The 13923-nt window shown below is 43.5% G+C and overlaps 1 protein-coding gene across 2 annotated transcripts in view; it reads right to left on the bottom strand.

Annotated features, from left to right (window-relative positions):
• Nucleotides 1–13923, bottom strand: part of JAK2 (Janus kinase 2) — a 94141-nt gene that overhangs the window by 10310 nt on the left and 69908 nt on the right. For both annotated transcript variants that reach the window (XM_081844836.1, XM_081844837.1), the window contains 7 exons: nt 13680–13831; nt 12561–12711; nt 10552–10688; nt 7513–7702; nt 6257–6381; nt 5163–5335; nt 3428–3545 (listed from right to left, as the gene is read on the bottom strand). In XM_081844836.1, coding sequence (XP_081700962.1) covers nt 3428–3545; nt 5163–5335; nt 6257–6381; nt 7513–7702; nt 10552–10688; nt 12561–12711; nt 13680–13831 — 1046 coding nt within the window. The remainder of the gene's footprint in view (nt 1–3427; nt 3546–5162; nt 5336–6256; nt 6382–7512; nt 7703–10551; nt 10689–12560; nt 12712–13679; nt 13832–13923) is intronic.

The raw sequence follows: 13923 nt of genomic DNA, 5'->3' as shown, positions 1-13923 counted from the left end.
ACACCTTATTCCCCCCAAGAAGGAGGCGTGGCCGAACGTAAAAACAGGGTTCTGCAAGAGTTGGCAAACTCTATGTTGTTTGATGCTAAACTCCCTCAAAGTTACTGGGCGGAAGCCTGGCAGGCAGCTACTCATATTCTGAACCGAGTATATAATTCTGTAATTGGCACTACCCCTTATTTTGCTTTATATGGGAAGAAGCCCAAAATTAATTACTTTCGGGTGTTTGGATGTCAAGCCTATGTACTTATCCCAAAAGCGTTAAGGAAAAAGGGAGGTCCAAGGGCTAGGAAACTCATCTTTTGTGGGTACGAACCACACGCTAAATCTTGGAGATTCGTGAACCCAAATGGGGATACTACAAGAGTGGTCCTCAGTAGGAGCGCTGAATTTTGTGAGCAGTCCGGATGGACTCACTTACATGGTAACCCTGACATTTTGAGAGATGATTTAGGCATTCATGCTGAGAATGAAAGTCCAGAGAGTAATGAGCCAGAAGGGGATGGTGCACATGGTTCAGATGCAGATTCTGACCAGGCACAAGGTTCTTCTCCTAAGGTAGAAAAGCCAGAATCTAGGAGTGTTCCAACATCGCCAGTCAGTAGGCCTAGCAGACAGCAAAAGCGAAGCAGGTCGCCTGCAACACCAAGCCCAAGGGAGGTATCTAAACGGAGGTCTTTATCCCTAGGGGCGCATCCAGATATAAAGTCTGAGACAGATTCTGACAGCCAACGGTCAGAGGGGGCACAAGAGGAACAATTGCGCAGATCAAACCGTGCCACAAAGGGCAAGCCGCCAGAGCGGTTTAAGGTGACAAGTGTATACGTAAATATGGCACAGTGTGAGCCAGATAGCTATATGGAAGTACAACAGCTTCCAAGCTCAGAAGCCGCAAAGTGGCAGGAAGCAATGGAAAAAGAGATGGCTTCAATGAAGTCTCTCGGTGTGTTTACAAGTACAGAGCTTCCGAAAGGGCAACAAGCTGTAGGTTGTCGATGGGTATATCGTTTAAAGCCCACAACTACTGAAGAGTTGCAGTATAAAGCCCGACTAGTTGCAAAAGGGTTTTCGCAGCGCAAAGGTGTTCACTATTCTCAAATCTATGCCCCTACTTCAAGATCGGAGTCACTAAGAATGCTTTTAGCCTCTTCAGCTAAGAAGGGAAATAAGCTGTTTCATTTTGATGTCAATGTGGCTTATTTAAATGCAGACTTACAGGAGGAAGTCTATATGACACCACCACCGGGTTTTGAAGGAGACAAGCCAAACCAGGTCTGGCGCCTACACAAATCCATTTATGGGTTGAAACAGTCCGCCCGTAATTGGAATTCCTGCTTAAATGATGCTCTAGAGAGCATGGGGTTCAGAAAGAGCGCAGCAGATGCGTGTCTTTATCTAAAAGGCTCGGGATGTGAACAAGAAGCAGTCTTGATATTTGTTGACGATTTATTATACAGTGGAAAAGATGATAAACTTGCACAACAATTTGCCACAAAGCTTGGAGAAAGGTTTCAGATAAAATCACTAGGCAATGTATCTGTTTATCTAGGAGTTAAAATTCAGCAAGATGAAAATGGGAACTATTGGCTCAGCCAAGAAGCTAAGATCCAGCAGTTGCTGGAAAGGTTTAAAATGGACAACTGTGCTGGTGTTAAAACCCCAATGGAGTTAAGTTACATAAAGGATGCTCAAGCCGAGCAACAGGCAGAGTTCTCTAATCCCGGGGTTTACCAGTCAGCGATAGGCAGTCTACTCCACATTGCACAGTGGACTCGGCCCGATATAACATATGCTGTCAACATGCTGTGTAGACAAGCTGAAAAACCATCAATGCATGCTTGGCAAGGAGTAAAAAGAGTTTTAAGGTATCTCCAAACTACCAAAAGGTTTCGCTTAAAACTATCAGCAGAGGGCAGCACACAACTTGAATGTTGGGCCGACAGTAGTTGGGCAGATGCTGGACCAGATAGAAAATCAGTGTCAGGAATGGCGATAAAATTTGGAAATGCACTAATTGGTTGGAGATCAAGAAAGCAGTCACTTATAGCTTTAAGTTCAACTGAATCTGAGTTTAATGCATTATCAGATTTATGTAGAGAACTAGAATTTTATAAGCAACTGGTACAAGAATTGTTTGGAGAATGTTCCCTACCTATCAGAGTGTGGGAAGACAATCAACCTTGTATTAAACTAGCTAAATCAGGTCAATTCAAGGCACACACAAAACACTTGTATATCCGTTATCAAAATGTATGCCAAAGTGTAAAACAAGGTTTAATTGAACTAAAGTATTGTCCAAGCCAAGAAAATCTCGCGGACGGTTTTACGAAAGCTTTGAGTCCGCAATTTCATAAATGTTTCTGTTCAGGTTTAAATTTGAATTAAGGTTGGTACAGCTCAGTGTTACGAGCGAGAGGGGGTGTTGCTATCAAAGGGTTAAAAGGTAGCAGAAACGCTCTAATCACTGAGCAGCTGGAGGTCATTAGGCTTCCAGGAACATGAGTTTGTATAAATAGTCAGTCTCCCATGTGTTTGTTCCCTTTTCCCCTTCTCCCTTTTTGGGCGTGTTTGCTGATATGTGTGGTTCGTCGCCGGGGGTTTTTTTGTTTTTGTAAATAAACCTTTCTTTGAGTTCCAAACCACTTGCTCCAAGACTCCTCTTTGAAAAGATACTGCCTCTCCTGCCCTTCTTAAACTGCTGCGCGAAATGCTCTGCTGTAGTGGGACTTGTGACGATGGAAGCGCACTGGGCATTTACATTAAACTAATTAAAGTTTAATGGGACAGGTAATCTGAGAACACATGAAGTGTGGGCTACAAAAACATATATAGTGGTACCTCGGGTTAGGTACTTAATTCGTTCCAGAGGTCCGTTCTTAACCTGAAGCACCACTTTAGCTAATGAGGCCTCCTGCTGCCGTCCTGCCGCCAGAGCCCGATTTCTGTTCTTATCCTGATGCACTATTTCTGGGTTAGTGGAGTGTGTAACCTGAAGCGTATGTAACCTGAAGCATATGTAACCCAAGGTACCACTGTAAATAACTGCAACTTCAGACGGCCCTAAAAGGCAGAAACAAACATTTTCAGGGAAAACGAGACCCTGCAGTATTTTGTGCTGATCAGCAGCTTGGAGGGAGGAGATTGTGCTCCTCAGCTGACCGCAGCTCAGCAGGAGAGAAGAAGGAAAGTGACAGATTCCTGTTGTTGACCTGTCCATAGAGAAAAAGACAAGTTTGTTTCTCCAAGGGTAGCTTGCTGTGTTTCTGTGCTGCACAGAGAGAAACAAGAGTCCCTTTCTCAACGTGCAGCAGAGAAGCAGAGAAGGGACTTTGACTCAACAAAATATGGCCTAAAGGTCCCCCACCCTCTCCTAAAGGGGATAGTCATAGCCCTAGACCAAGTATACACATGTAGGTTATCTACAAACCGCTGGGGGGCTTTTGTTCTTGTCTATATATGTGAAGAGTTCATAGAGGACCACACCAAAACTCCACATATCAGAAGCCACAGAAAACTTGTTGTCCGTCAGTGATTCTGGAGCATACCTATAGCATAAGAAGCCGGGGAGGGGAGGAGAGAAGAGAAAGGGGACAGGAAGGGGAAAAAAGAGATCTATAAAACAAAAACAATTTGACACAACACATTATACCCTTAACAGATCACTTCTGTGTCCAGGGGGGCTGTCTACCAGCTCCATCTGGTACGCCGGCTGAGACCCTACCTGCCTGCGCATTGTCTTGCTAGAGTGGTACATGCTTTGGTTATCTCCTGCTTGGACTACTGCAATGCACTCAACGTGGGGCTACCTTTGAAAGTGACTTGGAAGCTACAACTAATCCAGAATGTGGCTGCCAGACTGGTGACTAGGAATGGCCGCCGAGACCACGTAACTCAGGTCCTGAAAGGTCTACATTGGCTCCCAGTACGTTTCCAAGCACAATTCAAAGTGTTGGTGCTAAGCTTTAAAGTCCTAAACGGCCTTGGCTCTGTATACCCGAAGGAGCATCTCCACCTCTCTTGTTCAGCTCCAAGGGCCTTCTGGCAGTTCCCTCAATGGGAAGTTACAGGGAACTTACAGGGAAGTGAAGTTACAGGGAACGAGGCAGAGGGCTTTCTCGGTAGTGGCACCCGCCCTGTGGAATGCCCTCCCATTGGATGCCAAGGAGATAAACAACTATTTTACTTTTAGAAGACACATAAAGGTAGCCCTGCTAAGGAAAGTTTTTAATGTTTGGTATTTTACTATGTTTTTATATGTGCTAGAAGCTGCCCAGAGTGGCTGGGATGATAATAATAATAATAATAATAATAATAATAATAATAATAATAATAATAATAATGGGTAGGTAGCCGTGTTAGTCTGCCGTAGTTGAAACAAATATATATTTCTTTCTTCCAGTAGCACCTTAGAGACCAACTAAGTTTGTTCTTGGTATGAGCTTTCGTGTGCATGCACACTTCTTTAGATACACTGAAACAGAAGTCACCAGATCCTTATATACAGTGAGAGGGTGGGGAGGGGTATTACTCAGAAGGGTGGTGGGAATGGGTGATTGGCTGATAGGTGTGGTAAACCTGTTGATGACTGTTAACGACTGCAATTGGTTTTACAGGAAAAAGCAAGAGGTGAGATGGCTAAAAATGGCTTTATCATGTATAATGAGATAAGAATCCAATGTCTCTATTCAGACCAGGTCTCTCCATGGTTTTAAGTTTAGTAACAAGTTGCAATTCAGCAACTTCTCTTTCCAGTCTATTTCTGAAATTCTTTTGTAATAAGACAGCTACTTTGAGATCTTGTATAGAATGTCCTGGGAGATTGAAGTGCTCTCCTACTGGTTTCTCTGTCTTGTGATTCCTGATGTCAGGTTTATGTCCATTTATCCTTAGGCGTAGGGTTTGGCCACACCTATCAGCCAATCACCCATTCCCACCCCCCTTCTGAGTAATACCCCTCCCCACCCTCTCACTATATATACTTCTGTTTCAGCGTATCTGAAGAAGTGTGCATGCACACGAAAGCTCATACCAAGAATAATACTCTAGATTGAGTAAGTTTTAGATGCATCGCTTTATTATATTCCAAGGGCCAAATAATTTATGCAGTATTGCATTTCCCCCAAATCATTTGCCTTGTAATCAAGCAGAAGAGAGAAACATACCAAAATATGGGACTCTCTCCTGGTTCCTTGACTTTGTAGTATTCTTTGTCCTGAGGCAAAACTTTTGTCAAGCCAAAGTCTCCAATTTTAACTCTGTTTTCATTCTCCACCAAGATATTCCGTGTTGCTAGATCTCTGTGAACGTATCTTTTTGATCCCAGATACTCCATACCCTGTGCGTACACAAACGGTGTTATGAAATCAGTGTTGATGGGTTTAACAAATACTGACGGCAGAAGAGATGATGAGACATGTAATTCATGCCTGGCTGTCAGAATTCGCCCCCCGCAAATGCTTATGAACATCCCACTTATCAACATAATCCTATGCTATTAGGAAACGACAGACAGGGAGGAATTGGCAGCAGCTGTTCCTAAAGTTCACCATACATCTACCAAACTGTGACCCAAGTACCACTAGATGTCACCATTGTGTCTGCTGCAAAGCAACTGTGCAGAACGCTGAACTGCCCAGCAGCATTCTTAACCTTGCTGCATACAGCACTGACATTATAGACACACAGCTATCATTTTGACCCTGAGAATAGCCTCATCCATTCCACTGATGCTTAGTCCTAGAAATTCTAACTCTTCTCTCTCAGAACCAAACATTTCTTTTACGTGTGTGTTTTTACATGATTCTCCTGTTTTCCACCAACGGGGGTGGTTCCCTGTTCCATTTCTTTACTCCTCCCACATTCATTTCTGCAAATTTCTCCTCATGCATTGGGCGAAACTTGGCCAAGAAATGCCCTGTGTGCCAGAAAAGGCTTGTTTATGTGACGGCTAAGCAGGCAAAATGGGAACTCTGGAGCACAACATGACAACATCTGCAGCATAAATCTGCTGACACCTCTATGCTGTTTGCTGCCTGGCATGAGCGAGTGGAAGAGAAGAGGCAACAGTTGTGTTTTCGATTATCTCCAAGTTTCCTCCAACTTTATGGTTCTATGACCCTGCACTGTACTGGGAAGGAGAACTGCACACAATCTGCCTGAGCGTTTATAGAGTCTGCGGCAAACAGATCTGGTTCTCACACCATTTGCTCCCAGAACAGACTTCGGTAGAGTTCGAGATACCAGTAAAACGTATTACCTTACATATCTGAGAGGCATAATGCAGGAGTTTCTTATGATCCAACCTGTCTTTGTGCTTCTGGAGATAGTCTCGCAAACTTCCGTGGGGCAAGTACTCCATTATCAATTTCAGATTTCTCCGGCCTTCCCAAACACATGACAAAAGGGGGAAAAAAGATTCAAAATTATGCTTTACAGAGCTTCCTTCATATAGCACGTTATAAGCAAAAGGCACAGACCATCTGCAGCATATATGCAGTGGAAGATTCCATTATGGTATTCTTTTGCCCAAAATCAAAATTAGTTAAGCTTGCTGTTTTCCAAATGCGTATAAAGAAACTCTGAACAATGCAAAACACCTAGTTACACGAGGAAGATGTGTTTGATGAGTAGCAAGCAGAGTTACATGCTGCTACTTTAACACAGGCAACACTAAAAGATAAAGTTCAAAACAATGACAGCCCAAAATGGGCTACCCTGGCAAATGCATTTCTGGGATGAAATGCAGTGGTGTGGCAAGGGTTGACAGTGCCCGGGGCTGCATGGAGTGAGAGGGAGTGAAATGGAAGGAATACGCATGCGCATTCAACTGCCTAAATGTGTCCGTGTCACCCAGGAGATTGTAGTCACAGAGACTAAAAAAGAAGAAGAGTTGTTCCATTGTTTGGAGAGGTCACTTCCTGGTTCGCTCTGAGAACATGTTTTCAACGGAGCCCAGCCAACAGGAGCTGTATTGAACCAGCACCCGGTGTTACAATTTTGTGTCCCTAACAATTTTGTGCCCGGAGCAAATACCACTATTGTGTCAGTACAGTGTGTCTGGCCACATTCACATCAGATATTTAAAACCCTATGATATGACTTTAAACCATCATGGCTTCTCCCAAAGGATTCTGGGAGCTGTATCTCGTTAAGGATGCTGCAAGTTCTTAGGAGGCCCTATTCCCCTTCACAGAGCTACGATTCCCAGAATTCCCTGTGAAGAGAGATTTTGACTGTTAAAACCATACAGGGAAATACAGCTCAGGAAGGGAGCTGTTGCTGTAGTGCACAGCAGGCTAGTTTTGGAAATCGTTCCAAGTATATGCTAATAATTGCAGAGACTCTGACAGTGCGATTGTGGTCGCTCTTTAAAATGTGAACAGGAAAGGCCTCGCTCTAATTTAAAAAGTGACTGTTCGGACATCTGTACGCACTGATTCATGCTAATGGGGAACATCTGATAAGTTATCAAGGGACTGCTAGCTTTCGCTTAACATTAGAAAGCGTATGTACCAGCACTGTAGCACACGCCTTTGTACTTCACAATGTTGTCATGTTGCAGAGATTTAAGAATTTCGATTTCTCTTTCGAAGTCTCGCAGGTGTTCTTCCGTGCTGTGCTGAAGCTTTTTAACAGCCACCACTTCCCCTGTGTTGTCCTGTAGTGGGTCATACCGGCACATCTCCACACTGCCAAAATTCCCCTGCAAAGAATATGAATAGAAACATTTATAAATATCAAGCCCGGGGGGGGGGGGGGAGGGCGGGGCAGGGGAGGAACCCTGTACTATTGTTTTGACAGCTGATATATTTATTTTTAGGAGCCACCCAACTCATCCTATAGTTCTAACCTGCCCTGATGGGACTTGATGGGCAACAAAATCCTAGAAATAATTGAAAGAAAATACGACAGGTTGTTTCCCCAGTGCCACACAGCACAATTCATGTCTGCATAATCTAGCTGGTGACACAGCCAGGAATAGGATCCCACTAATGACTCAATAATTGGTCTGTTTTCGCCACCAACTTGGGACTTTGGTAACACTCCAAGTCTAAGATTATTAAGAGTGCACAAAAACATAGTTCTTAAATATTTAAGAACGATGTAAAACTTTATTGTACAAATAATTCCATATTAGCAGAAATTGAGTGACATTTGTAAAGAAAATGATTAGAGGAATATATACAGAGCAGAAAAGAAATGATATTATACAGTACAAATCTGCGTTAAAAAAGAATGTTTATATTACAGTATAATGAGAAGGATGAGGAGGATTGTGTCGATGAACATGTTTATTGTGTAAATAATGTTGTCTTGTCTTTTGATTTTTTTGTTTCGCATCTTTGTTGGTGTTTCCCCCCTTTCTTTTCCTCTTTTTTATTCCTTTATAAATTTTCTATTTTCTGCCTAATTTTCTTTTTCTTCATATGTAAAGAGATAGCATATAATGTTTGTATAGATATGTAAATTTTTAATCAATAAAGAATAATATTTAAAAAAAAGACTGCACAAAAACAGTTCAACAACAACAACATCTCCTGAAGATGAAGGGGGACAAGTTAACTTCACCCATTTGACTTCAGGGGCAGCCTGCATATATACTGTATTTTTCACTCTATAAGACGCACCAGACCACAAGATGCACCTAGTTTTTGGAGGAGGAAAACAAGAAAAAAAATATTCTGAATCTCAGAAGCCAGAACAGCAAGAGGGATCGCTGCGCAGTGAAAGCAGCAATCCCTCTTGCTGTTCTGGCTTCTGGGATAGCTGCGCAGCCTGCATTCACTCCATAAGACGCACACACATTTCCCCTTACTTTTTAGGAGGGGAAAAGTGAGTCTTATAGAGTAAAAAATACGGTATTTAAATAAAGGGAAGCAGAATTGCACATTTAAGAAGAGGGACAGGAAAGGAACAGGCACTGTCAAGACCTAAAGCATCCGAAAGCTGCATGAGCCAAAGGAAAAATATTCCTGCACTTGGTTATGTTTTGACTGCTCAGGGCTGTGATGTAAAGAGATCTGAAGATGTGATGTACAAGCAACAACCCCCCCCCAAAGGCTCAGGGATAAAGGAGGCAGGCTGAACACAAAGGAAGCCCCTAAATTCCCTGCTCTCTTCACATCCAGTGATTTACTGCAAAGGCAGAAAGGTGACAAAGAGGGAAGCATCAAAAGGAGGGGGAAATAGGAAGGGGTTCAAGGGAGAAAACCTGAAGGTAAACCAAAAAAAGAGCTGGTTTAAAGTTAAGAGGAAAGATTAAAATTTAGGGACAAAGGAGGTATGGTGTGCACAACAGAGGCTGCAACCATATCTTGTCATTCTTCGTCTTAAAGAAGAATGCAAGCCTTCTGATAAAAGGGAGGCAAATATCTTGGGATGGAGGTAGCAGTTCCATACTGCTGTTAGGACTCAGCTACATTAGTCAAAAAACAGTGTTTTGAATGCGTTATAAACATGCAACACCAGATGGCGCCAGAGAGAAGGAAATTTTTATATGCGATTTTCTGTAGGGTTCTTTTTTGTTATAACAATCTAATTTCTGACTTATTTAGAGCGCCCCCAATGTGTAGATCCAGCCTTAGAAGTAGAATAGAGTAGGATATTTCTGAACTATCGCCCTCCCCCAAAAAGCTGCACAGATAGGGAGCAGAACAAAAAAACAGTTGCTCTTTCAAAAAGCTGAAACCACTCCGAAAAAAATACATATTAAAGGGCAGTCTCTGTTTCTGTTAAAATAGGTAAAGGGTAAAGGGAGCCCTGACCATTAGGTCCAGTCATGACCGACTCTGGGGTTGCGGCGCTCATCTCGCTTTATTGGCCGAGGGAACCGGCGTACAGCTTCTGGGTCATGTGGCCAGCATGACTAAGCCGTATCTGGCGGACCAGAGCAGCACACGGAAATGCCGTTTACCTTCCCGCCAGAGTATTTATCTACTTGCACTTCATGCTTTTGAACTTCTAGGTTGGCAGGAGCAGGGACCGAGCAACGGGAGCTCATTTTGGGGTTGTTCTGTTGGTGCTACCAGTAAGAATGGCACTGGCAGTAGCTTCCACCTTCCTTAAAGAGGTAAAGGGACCTCTCACCATTAGGTCCAGTCGTGACCAACTCTGGGGTTGTGGCACTCATCTCGCTTTATTGGCTGAGGAAGCCGGCGTACAGCTTCCGGGTCATGTGGCCAGCATGACTAAGCCGCTTCTGGCGAACCAGAGCAGCACATGGAAATGCCGTTTACCTTCCTGCCAGAGCGGTACCTATTTATCTACTTGCACTTTGTGCTTTCGAAATGCTAGGTTGGCAGGAGCAGGGACCGAGCAACGGGAACTCAACCCGTCACGGGGATTCGAACCGCCGACCTTCTGATCGGCAAGTCCTAGGCTCTGTGGTTTAACCCACAGCGCCACCCACGTCCCTCTGTTAAAATAAGCACTTCCAAAAACACTAAGCAAAGTATGCGAATTATTTCAAATTAGCCATGGTTTTCTACTCTATATCTTATTTGTTTCTAACGGTATCGCATATCCTTGCAATAAGACACCCCATCTTCTTACCTTGCCAAGTTGTTGCAAAAATTTCAGGTGCCGCTCTTCAAAATAAGTCGGGTCCCTGGCTTCGAAAGCGCCGGAAAACCCAAGAGCTCCAATTCTCATATTTGGTAACATATCACTTTCTTTCAATAGTTCGTAATCTTGAAGAAAATACGCACACACACACAAAAGAAAATATTATGTTCAGCTAGGCTCCCCTACAGCATCTGAACAGAAACAGATCATCATCAGCAGACAAATGAACTTGTGCAGCCCTAGAAAATATAAACATGCTATCTTAATTTTCAATCATAAAATACTGTCCTGCGTGGGAAGATAATAGTAAAGGTACCCCTGACCAGACAACTCTGGGGTTGCACACTCATTTTGCTCTATAGGCCGAGGGAGCTGGCGTTTGTCCGCAGACAGCTTCTGGGTCATATGGCCAGCATGACTAAGCCACTTCTGGTAAAACCAGAGCAGTGCATGGAAACACCGTTTACCTTCCCGCCAGAGTGGTACCTATTTATCTACTTGCACTTTGATGTGCTTTCGAACTGCTAGGTGGGCAGGAGCTGGGACCAAGCAGCGGGAGCTCACCCCGTTACGGGGATACAAACCGCTGACCTTCTGATCAGCAAGCCCAAGAGACTCAGTGGTTTAGACCACAGCGCCTCCCGCATCCCATGGGAAGATAATAGAAGCAGCCTAATCCCTAGTGCATTTCAAAACTTCCCACACATGGTTCATTTGCTCATTAACTCTACAAGCGCAAACGAATTTTGATACAAGAAGAAAAGTTATGTGTGCAACTCAAATATATCTGCAGACAGACATGTTCTATAGCAGTGGTGTGGGATCTCCTGCCTACAGGTCTAATTAACCCCACTATGCCAGAAATTGGCCCATCCAATCATTGGTCAACCATGCTCACCTTTCCCAAGCCTCTGATGTCATACAACATCAGAGGTGGGGATGCTCAAGCTGAAAAAAATCAAATTTGTGTAATGTGCAAAATGGCCCTGCTTGGTTTAACACAACTTTTAATTATTATTTTTTTAAGTACTATGGGTCTACAGCCTTGCATTTTCCCTTCCCCAACACACACAATTTTAAAATATTGGGTTAAATTGGATAATATTTATTAATAGGCTTCACTTGCTATACGGCAAGATTAAGAGAGATTTATCCATGAAGTAAAGTGTTTCAGATAAATAATACATTACAACTCTATAAAGTGAGCCCAGTGGTGATATTCCCATATTGCAGATGGGCGCTGAAGCTACAAAAGCAGTGACTTGCTTGACAGGGCTCGTGACAGATTAAGGAGCTGAAGTAGGGATTTCTCGATCCATTTTTCTGCCCGGACACTGAGGTCCAGCTCCGAGGTCCTTCTGGTGGATCCCTCACTGCAAGAAGTGAAGTTACAGGGAACCAGGCAGAGGGCCTTCTTGGTGGTGGTGCCTGCCCTGTGGAACGCGCTCCCACCAGATGCCAAGGAAATAAACAACTATCTGACTTTTAGAAGACATTTGAAGGCAACCCTGTTTAGGGAAGTTTTTAATGTTTGATGTTTTATCGTGTTTTTAATATTCTGTTGGGAACCGCCCAGAGTGGACGGGGTATGTATGTATGTATGTATAAATAAATAAATATTATTACTGTATCATCATCATCATCATCATCATCATCATCATCATCATCATCATCATTTCTCGATCCATAGCTCAGGCTCTTAGCCACTAGGCCACACCAGGTCTTATGAACACATTCAGAACAACATCCTTCTCCCCTGCAACAGTTTGCCTATGACAGTGATGGCCAAACTTGGCCCTCCAGCTGTTTTGGGACTACAACTCCCATCATCCCTAGCTAACCAGTGGTCAGGGATGATGGGAACTGTAGTCCCAAAACAGCTGGAGGGCCAAGTTTGGCCATCACTGGCCTATGCAGTAGATTCTACTCTAACTGCAGATCACAAAACATATTGCGTCTCCCACCAAAATTTAGTTACCTCTTCTCCATTAACATACCTGGAGCAAACAAACTGTTAAGGTCACGTATAACCGCTCTAAAAGAGGGTCTGAAGTCTGGCTCATAATCCATGCAGTTGTTTATAAGGTTTGCTAGTTCTGTCCAATTCGGAGCAGGAAGTTGATGCCTATCCTCATAAAACTGTAATTTCTAGAATTCAAGAAATGACGGTGATTTAGGACAATTCTGAGTAGCTTTTTTTGTGGGGAAGAAAAGAGATACATTCAACAGCAAAGGAGATTCTTTTACATGTCCAAGCAAACATCAAATACAACACTTCTTTGTCTCCAACACAAACAACTTCGGTTTAAGAGATGGAGAGGTTCCCTCGTACACACAAATCGTGTCCACATGCTGGTTTTCAAACCATACCATAAAATACAGGGTTTCACTATCAGGGGACATGTTGCACCTGCCACATGGTGCGTATCCTTTGTGCCACGTGACTTTAAATCACAGCGTGTCTGAATCGCCACCAAGGAAATGTCAGGAAAGTGGGAGCATGACAGATTTCACCATAGAGGCCCCAATCTATTTGGAATGAACTCCACACTTATTCTCTGTTTCCCAGAAGAGAAAGAGGAGCAGAAGGAGATTGCCCAAAACTAATTACAGGCTTTATCCAATCGTTGCTTCTGGAAAAAGACTATTGCTTACAAGTTCCCCTGTTTATAGCCAGTGTGGTGTAGTGGTTAAGAGCAATAGACTCGCCATCTGGGGAACCGGGTTTGTGTCTCCACTCCTCCACATGCAGCTGCTGGGTGACCTTGGGCTAGTCACACTTCTCTGAAGTTTCTCAGCCCCACTCACCTCACAGAGTGTTTGTTGTGGGGGAGGAAGGGAAAGGAGAATGTTAGCCGCTTTGAGACTCCTTCGGGTAGTGATAAAGCGGGATATCAAATCCAAACTCAATCTCCCTCTCCCTCTCTCTCTCTCTCTCTCTCTCTAGTTTAAATAAACCTGCCTAGCAGGCTAAGGAATCTTTCCTAAACATTAAACCCGATGAGGGGCAGAATCACATGTGGAAGCTGCGTCCAAATACTTTAACCGTGGCTTATGCCCATCGCTGCACAGTATGTTCACCAAGACAAAGATGTTCAACTTCACATGGTACTTACTCTTTGAGAGTCCAGCAAACTCAGAGGCTTGTCTCCTCCGCTGCAGATTTCCCACAGAGTGGTTCCAAAACTCCACTTGTCCGTTGCCAAACTCAGCTGCTTTGGATTTTCGATACATTCAGGTGGAACCCATGGTATTCTCTCAAGGAGAACTAGGCAATCATGAAAAAAAACAAGGCAATTTGTTACTAGGATGAATCAGAAAGCATTTGATTTATTTACTTTTTTTGGTAGGATGATTTAA

The sequence above is a fragment of the Podarcis erhardii genome (genome assembly GCF_964252035.2).
Source record: "Podarcis erhardii genome assembly, chromosome: 17".
In the NCBI taxonomy this organism is placed as follows: Eukaryota; Metazoa; Chordata; class Lepidosauria; order Squamata; family Lacertidae; genus Podarcis; species Podarcis erhardii.
The sequence above is the reverse complement of the archived record's forward strand: the minus strand, read 5'-3'. Positions and strand labels throughout refer to the sequence as shown.